At 34.7% G+C, this 9,347-nt stretch overlaps 1 protein-coding gene across 1 annotated transcript in view; it reads right to left on the reverse strand.

Annotated features, from left to right (window-relative positions):
* Positions 1–9,064, reverse strand: part of LOC114650267 (cytochrome b-245 heavy chain) — a 72,889-nt gene extending 63,825 nt beyond the window's left edge. Inside the window, exons 1-3 of the mRNA XM_028799796.2 lie at positions 8,975–9,064; positions 8,794–8,886; positions 5,625–5,735 (exon numbers count right to left, since the gene is read on the reverse strand). Coding sequence (XP_028655629.1) covers positions 5,625–5,735; positions 8,794–8,886; positions 8,975–9,019 — 249 coding nt within the window. The 5' untranslated portion in view covers positions 9,020–9,064. The remainder of the gene's footprint in view (positions 1–5,624; positions 5,736–8,793; positions 8,887–8,974) is intronic.
* Between the last annotated feature and the right edge of the window lie 283 nt (positions 9,065–9,347).

The raw sequence follows: 9,347 nt of genomic DNA on the forward strand, positions 1-9,347 counted from the left end.
ACAGCAGCCACAAAACCATGGCAAAAAATGTAAACACTATATGGCATAAGAGAGATAGGAAATACAAAACTTTATATTTTAAATTTAGCGATTTACCTATAATATGATTAGTAGCAAAAATCATAAAATATTTTTAAAGTGCAAATTCATAACACATAGTACATGCATAACAATAAAGCAGCATTATAGTGAGAAGAAAAACAAAACTGTGGCACCTGTAGAGATACAAACATACAAAATAGCAATGCAATGATATCACAATAATAACATAAAATATTTCAAGTATGAAAATAAAAATGAATAATGTCCTGAAAAGAAAACAGAACAGAAATACTTCTAGATATTCAAGCAATAATTGAAGGAAAACAAATCATATGCACACACTTAAACTGAAAGTATGCAACTCTCCTGTAATTAATAAAAATGGCATATGTTGTATTTTCTGCGTTAAACATTTTTAAATGCACAAAAAATATATATATATAAATTATGAATACTCCAGTTAATGTCCATGATTTTCTAGAGTATACCAAGTCAAGGTCTAACTGATCTAAGCAACCTGGTTGTCTAATCTCTCCATGGGAAATCAGTCTGTTTACAGTATATATTTTCAGAACCTCTTCTTATTTGTACCAGGGGCCTTACATATAAAAAATTGTGGGAAGTCGAGCATGAACATACACCCAAGCTAAAAAAACACTAAAATGTTTTTAAAACATTGCAAATGCACATTTCTATGCAATTTATCCTTTATTTCATCCATATATCCATCCATCCATCCATTTTCCAACCCGCTGAATCCGAACACAGGGTCACGGGGGTCTGCTGGAGCCAATCCCTGCCAACACAGGGCACAAGGCAGGAACCAATCCCAGGCAGGGTGCCAACTCATCCATATATGTAACATACTAATCAACCTCATACATATGCAGTCACGATGCTGTAGAACTTCATTGTCTTTTAAATGAGCCTCCCACCTGATGCATTGAGACACCACCGGCTACATTCAAAAGTATCTGGCTGTGCTCTGCAACTGAGCACACGGCATGATAGCACCTCTCCACTGTGTTCTAGGGTCAGGGAAAAACATAAGGAGCCAGCGTCTGAGTGGGTAGCTGTTATTACCTGACATGATTGCTGTTACAATGAATGGTACAGGCCATATAAAACACAGAGAGATCATCCAGCTATCTTACCAACAAGCCAGCCACCAGTCATCACATCTGCCAAAATTACTTTAGCTCAAAATAAATGAATCCCGGGTTGATCCAGACCACTGAGCCATGACATTTGTCAGTCTCATTTTGAAATCACAGATGACTTGTGTGTTAATGGAAAGTAACTGCTCATGGTTATCAAAAGCAGCTTCATTCTTGTTAGGTGTCCTTATTGCAATATGAGTGCAGCAAAGTGCTCTAAATATATTAGGAAAACTGGACACTGCTGCAAATGGCCTTGTCATGGTGGCAAAAACATGTTTAATGTATGTATAACCACACCATACGAAAAATAATGTATCACCTTGCCAGTGGGTTAATGGCTTCAAGGACAAGTGGGCATTATGTGGTAAAGCTTGGCTGAGAAATTTCTGGCTTGTCAGCCAGTTCCCTGGTAAATAACAACAGACAGCTGATGTAAACTGATGAACTGATAATTAAACAAAATAATTCTTCAGAGAAAATAAGCAGCATTGGTCATCTTAAAAGGGAACTAAAATACAGTTTGTGCATTAAATTCATCACTTTTCAGATGTAATATTTTTATCATGTCAGCAAACATCATAATAACGTCTTGGTGATATGCATCATTTAGTTGGTTTTGCTGCATTTTCCTACTTGATCAAGGGACAGAGTTGCTGTAAATATACACATATTCCCCTGTCAAATTTTCTTTTATAAATACTGACATTTTGCATAGTTTACTGTCAAATAAAGCAAAGAGTACAGTAAACTATGCAACATTCATGATCTGCTTCTCGCAACTGAAAAAGGGCACCGTGGTGGATGTTTGCCGAATGGCAGACCAACCACAAGCGTTACCTGGTAGGTAATCACCCACACAATTCAGGTCGTCAAGACTCAGACTACGAATGCAATGAATACTGACATTTGCATGGGACACATTTCAAGCCTCTTTTTGGTAAATGAGGCCCCTTGCCACTGAAAGTTGGCAGGAGCATGACCCAAGTCAGAAACACACCAATCAAAGGGCACTATCTTTCTTACTGAAATAATTGCAAACTCTGGGTCATTGAGCCTAATAGGATGTATTTGAAATGAGAAGAAGACCAAGAGGTCTTTGAGGAAAATGAACATGTAAAGATAGTCGCACATAGTTGGCAACCCAGAAAAGGGTCCAAGACCTGTCTTTTAGAAAAAATGCAAAGTAAATGAATGGTTTGTGCTTTTTAATACTTTAATTAAATTTCATCAAAAGTAAGTTGCTCAATTTTTACATTTGTATTAACAGCCTGCATTAGTTCCTTTTCCCTGTGGAATAATGTGAATGCCTGATGATAAAAGGAGAAGTGAAATTATTTAAAGTTCCTTTATAGTAACCACTTTCAATTTAGACTTAAGTTACCCTTTATATACTATATGTATGTGAGAACTGAAAAAAGAAGGATCCTTTGAAGAACTGTGAAATCTAGAAATATTACATTTTAAAAGCAACTCAGTGACACACTGGTTAGTACTGCTGTCTCACAGCTCTAGGAGTCTGTGTTCAATCGCTTAATAATTGTAATAATTTTTTGCATTTATATAGCGCATTTCTCAGTACTCAAAGCGCTCAGCAATTGCAGGTTAAGGGCCTTGCTCAAGGCCAGTTATTGTCTGTGTGGAGTTTGTGTGTTATTCCTTGGTCTCATATAGTTTTTAAATTTGTAATGTGGGCTTCTGCCATTTCACAAAGATACCCCTTTGGGTTAATTCGAGATTTAAAATTTGCCCAGGGTGAATTTGTCATTTGCTGGGAAGTACTTACATCCACAATGGGACCCTAAGCTCTGACCCCCCAAAGGTCATGCGAAAAAAGACATTTTCCCCTAAGGCATTAATACACTATATCAAATCAAATCCAATGAGAAGCACCCTACTACTACAAATCAAAACCAAAAAATTTTTACCCATTGGCAGCATAGGCTGTAGTGATTATGTAATGGAGGAGGCAAATGTGTGTTATTGGTTCAAGCATTGGTTTTAACATTGCAGATATGAATGAATATAAGTTATAGCAGCATTTTTTATAGTGCTGTAATCCCTGGTTTAATTATCTGTCATGTTCTCACAATATTGGAAAAATCAAAACTTTAGTTTTGACTACCTGAGCAAATATGCCATGTACGATTAGTTCCCATCACTAAATTTATCCATTGTGAGAGTATTTAGTCTGTGCTTGTACAGATCTGAGCCTCATTCAGGTCAGCCCCATTCCCATGAAGGGTATCTCCTGGTAAGGATTCAAGTCTTTAGTACAAGGATTAAAGCATGGTGTTTTATCGTGGGAAGACTTCTCCTTAAAACATAAACACCTTTTTAAATTTCTGATCCTTTTTAATGTGGACCCACGGTTATTTGTTACACCTCTACTGATACTCTAATTTACATATTCTTATACTCACCAACCTTTGGGGATATGCAGTCCACAGTTGCAGTGCATTTGCACCCTGGACTACAGTCCACTACTTTGTTGTCAGTACTGTCTTAAGACTTCACCCAGGTTGATATGATCTCTAATTTTCAAAATTTATTGTGCAAATTCTTTTTAAAGTTTCTTTCTAATTCTGTATCGATTATAAAATTTTGAAACAGTGATTCCAGAGCTTTTTAGGTTTGTTTTTATGTTTTTTGCATTTTAGCAATGTTAAAAATGTATTTACTTTTTACAGCACCACCATTTTGTCTTTTCTTTCTGGTGCCGACATTTTGTAGATCATTGGTTTCTGGTTGTGTGTTCACAGAATTTGTGACCCTAAACTTGTTGAGGTTGAGAAGCCATATAAACATTTTATAGATAAGCTTTGAATCACTGTTTGAGAGTTTTTGATTTTCCCAGTTGACAAATCCTTGCTATTGCTTTTTTTAATTTGAATTTTTGATTGAGTTTTGATTTTGACAAAATAAACTTTGTTGTCTTGCCATTTTGTGATGTCTTCTAATGTCACTTCTGAGTTTTGTTGTTTTGCTTTCATTCTTAGGTTTTTTAAAACATAAAACTGACTTTCGTTTCTGATCTTGGTTTCTCCTGGTACTGTCTGCCTGGGGGGCAGTAGAACTGCCACTGTAACCTTCCTAATGTGAATATGCTCTCTCCCTTACTCATGATTTACCTGACTGACAAAGGAACTTGCTTCTCAACTAATTAAATTAAATTCAATTAAATAGTTCCATAAACAAAAGTAAAATAAAGTGTTACAATAAACACCAATACAACCTGGTATTGCTAGATAATTAATCTTTCCAGGTGGCTTATTTCTTGCATTACTTTAAGTGTCAGCAGTAACACAGGGGATTCGCGGTTTGACTTTCCTGTCTTCATTTCTTCTCTCTAACAAGCTCTTTGACTAATCTTAAAAAGCTAATCTAGATGTGAAGTGGTCATCCTGTCTCCAAGACAACTTCGCCTTTTTTCAAATTAAGTTTATTGTCTCTGAAAAGTTTTTTCGGAGCTAATATGCTTCTGAAAATTAGAGTTAGAAGACTATAGTGAGGCATCAATGTGTAACTCAGAAATAAGGATTATAAGAAGCGCTCTTGTGCCACTTTGTGGTAGCTGCATTTCCATATCTCTTACAGTCAAACACCACCCCACAACAGAATTTCCTAAAATTCTAGACTTACAATGCCATAGAGCTTTTTACACTTTCGGTTTAAACTGATTAAGAAATATTTCAGGTAATTCTTAAGCAAACACCAAAGCATTAACATATGAGGCACATTTTGCAGCCGTCAAGTAACATAACAAGTGTCACACACGTGCAAAAATGAGACAGCCAAAGGGCTCGATAGCACGTGAAAAACCAAAAGTCAGAGGATTGGATAAATGCACTAATGCCTCTCTCTCATTAACAGAAAAACCAAAGAATAAACCATGAATACCTGGAACAACATGTACAACACACAAAAATCCTTTATCCCTGTCATGCTTGAAGACTCCCTTCCGCATTACCGGAATCAGTACACTTCCAGTCCCCGCATGATGACCTCAGTTCCGTCCCCTGATTCTGATGTCATCTCTGGCTTCAACAATCAACGTCATTTCCTCCCCACCAATTGTACTTCCTGCAAAACCTCCATAAAAGCTCACTGAATTCATTCTGTGATTTTCAAATGTTTCTTATGACATATTTTGGGGGATCCCCAACTCTTTATCTTGTTTCTGTGTGCTCTTATTTAATCACACAAGTTATTTTAACACAGAAAAGAAAAATTAAACTTTATAAACATTGCAAGAAAAAATTCAGCTCCTTCCAGAAATTTTCTACATCTTCCACCCACACTTGGCTTTAAAAGTGCAGCTTCGATATAGCTAAGAACTGATCATTATTAATATTTGTCTCACACTCGGCACAAACAACATCAGAACAGTAGAAACAGTATTAGGCAAAAAGCAGATTTTCTTACTTGGCATGATCCACGGAGAAAGGAGAGCAAGTTTCTGCAAACAGGTAGCAAGATGAGCAAACAGTTGAAATTGAGGCAGGCAGCTGAAGCTCTGGCCCAAGACAAAGCATCCTGAAATGGAAAGGAGAAAGTCACCTTTTGTTTTTACGTCCTCATTGTTTATATCCAATAGCCCACCTGAAGTTTACAGATCAGCCTTACAAACAGCTCAAGAAAAAACTCTGACAAATAATCTATGAGATTTCTTAACTTGGCTCATTGTAATGGCTTATTCATTCTAATTACAATAAGAAAGAAATGCGGTAAGAACACCAAATTGTGTCCTGTGTATTTCTACACAATTACTAAACCCTTGAGACATTCTATCATTGGCTTTATTTTGTAATACTAAAATGTACATTACTTAATGCAGTATTAACCTCTCTAGTGACACACAAATACTTTTAGGTTTAACTTTATTAGGTATACCTGCATATTAATACACACAACCTGATCCTTATGAAGCTGCAACAAAGTTTCTGGGTGTGTTTTTGTTTCCTTAAAATATATATATTTTATAATTCTTTTTAAAGCTCTGTACCTAGAATACAGAATTAAAGTATTAGTGATGTGCTTCTAATTCCAGCTGGTGATAATAAAACAATTTTTACTGTATATTTATTTCTCTGAAAATTTCTTTGCAGTAGAGATACTATAGAATAATAAAGCATAATTTGTTACAAATGCATCTCTCCATCAATATTTATCCCTTCACCTATGAACAAAGAAATCACAGGTTTGAAAAAGGAGTAATCATTCCAAAGCAATGGCAAATTAATGGAAAAAGAATTAACATGTTAATTGTGTGCACTCATAAGAACCGGAACTCAAAGTATCAACATACACAAATTTTGAAAAACAGACTTTGTTTTAATGCCTATTGATATTTATTTCACCTTCTTATCCACTCTTTCATCCATTTCTTGAATGCACTTATTCCAGTTCAGGGTTCTGTAGTTATTGGAGCTTATCCTAGCACATTTGGGCTCAAGGCAGACAACAATCCTGGATGAGCTGTCAGTTCATTGCAGGTCATGCTCATACATACACCCACGCTAACTTGAGTAAGGCTCATTTATTTCCTTGAAGTAATGCACTGTCTTAAGGACAAAAATAGTGTACTCCTATGTACTGTTAGGGTGAGCCATGCTGTATTTTTTAGCTTTGATCATTTTCACTTATACAACAACGGTGAAGTAGGTTTGGCTAGCAGAAATCAAAAATTAACTTAAAATAATGAGCTTTTGGAGAGACAGCAAGAGAGATTGCACCCCTGCTGGAGATTTAAAATAAAATTGAAAGTATGAGTAATTTAGAGAACACATTTTAAGATAAGACATATTAAGAGTCCTACTTACGTTTCAGAAAGCCAGAGCCTATCTTAGTAGCAGTAAATTAAAAGTAGCAAGATGTCAGAAAACACACCCATACTCACTTCTAGTTATAAATCAACCTGTGGTTCAAACATTTTTACATTACATGAGTCAGTTTTATGACCCAATATTTTCTATTACAACTTCAATAGAGTTGGAGCCTTTCTTTGGAAAATCAGATGCAAGGAAGGAGCTAACTATGGATGAAAGGCAACCCATTGCAGGTGACACTTTCATGTACGCCTACCAGTACACCATGCCCACTCACCCCAGACCAATTTAGAGTTACATATTAATGTAACAAACATGTACTAGACATATAAGAGGTGTCAGGAGTCAAAAAACCTACATGTACAGAGGAAGAAGAGTCTATGCTAACAGGGCCAATGTACGGAACACTGCAATTTCTTTTTGGGATCATCTATGTATGCATTTATGTATATATGTATGTATGCTTGCACTGAATGAATGTATGCATTTATGTATGTATGTATGTATATTTGCACTGTATGTATATACTGTAAGTGTATTTCCCACATTTGAAGCCATTCCTTTAATGAGACCTACAGAAGGAATAATAGAAATTAGAGCTGACTGACATTTGGTGGTGTGCCAGGAAAAGATAAAGTTATTATGAATATAATAATGATTGAATATAGTTCAATAATTAAAAATAGAAAAACAGACACTGAAATTGTCCTATAAAGTATAAGCTGAGCCATAAGGACATCGGTAAGTATGTATATATAATTGGGCTTTGCAGTCAAATGTGAATAATAACTTAAAAATCACTAATATGAAGCAATAATAGCCATTAGAAGCACCAGAAATATCTTGGCTATATTTTTAGATCAATTTAATAGTATCTTGATTTAAAAAAAGGTATAATTTTCCAACAAATCATGAACATTTCTGTGTACAGACCTTTGACTGATAGTTCATGTATATATACTATATATATATATATATATATATAAATACAGTATGTGTGTGTGTGTGTGTTTGCATGCAGAATTATTCATCTTAAACTGACATTATAAAGTAAAACAAAACAAAATATTGCATATTATATATCTGTTTGTCTTCAAAACATGCCAGCGATTTACTATATACTGTAAATTATATATCATTAATCCTTCAATACAAAAATATTTCTAAAGTGACTATATAGCCAAAAGGCAAGAAAAGAAATATTATTTCCTTACAGTTTATATTTGCTTGTACTACATATTTTCATTTCATTTATTCTGTTATTTTTTAGATTTTTTTCTTTTATTTTCATCTAGTGAAAGTACTAAAAACATTTGAATCTACTTCCTTTATTATAATTCATTTATATAGTATGTAAAATTTCTTCTTCAAATATGGTGCATCACAGTTTATTTTTAATGATTATTATATGAATATCATTTTTTAGGATGTCCTTTTCACCCATTCATTCAAAGGCTTATACTGTTTGTTCAGAATTTGAGACAATCAATAACTCAAGCAAATTGCCATAAGATTATTAGTTGCCTCATCGATGAAAATGCATATTAGGGACAATGTTCAGTACAGTAGGTTAACATCATTAATATTTAGTCTCATTGGCTGGATTAATTTAAGCCTGAATTTCCAATATGACACAGATACTGGTACAGAACATAATATTACTCACTAAGAGGTCTTGTTATATAGAAAAGATTTCCTCTACTTAACTATTGTACTTATTGTACTGAAGTGAATGGTTAATAAAAGAGAAAAAAAATATCACTTACCCCAGTAAGCTCCCTTGTGTAGTAAAACTTTTTATCCAGGTACACAATATAGAAATGTTCAAAAAGAAATGCATTGATACCAAGCCACACCAACTGGAAGAAACCAAATAATATTTCTAAATACATTTATAATATATTATTATCAAGCAATGTGAAGCTTTTATCTTAATCCAGTACTTACAATGACAAAAATGGAAAGCCCCTCATTCACAAACCAGTTGGCCATGATGGAGACTCAAACTGACTTCTGTACTTGACAGATGGAGCTGGAAATATAGCTGTGCAAAAAAAGGAACTGAAAAAGTACCTCTATTGCAATCTCTTCACAAAGGGCAGCTGACTAGCTTTCAGGCTTATTCCTGCAAATTAGTAAGCTCATCCCTTTCTGTTGTATTTACTATTTTCTGTTTAAAATTATGTGATGAAATGTGTATACACCAGCTAGCCACAACATTAAAGCAACTGACAGACGAAGTGAATATCACTGATTATCTTGTTATAATGGCATCTGTCAAGAGGTGGGATATATTATGCAGCAAGTGAACAGTCAGCTC

Source organism: Erpetoichthys calabaricus, chromosome 4 (genome assembly GCF_900747795.2).
Source record: "Erpetoichthys calabaricus chromosome 4, fErpCal1.3, whole genome shotgun sequence".
In the NCBI taxonomy this organism is placed as follows: Eukaryota; Metazoa; Chordata; class Cladistia; order Polypteriformes; family Polypteridae; genus Erpetoichthys; species Erpetoichthys calabaricus.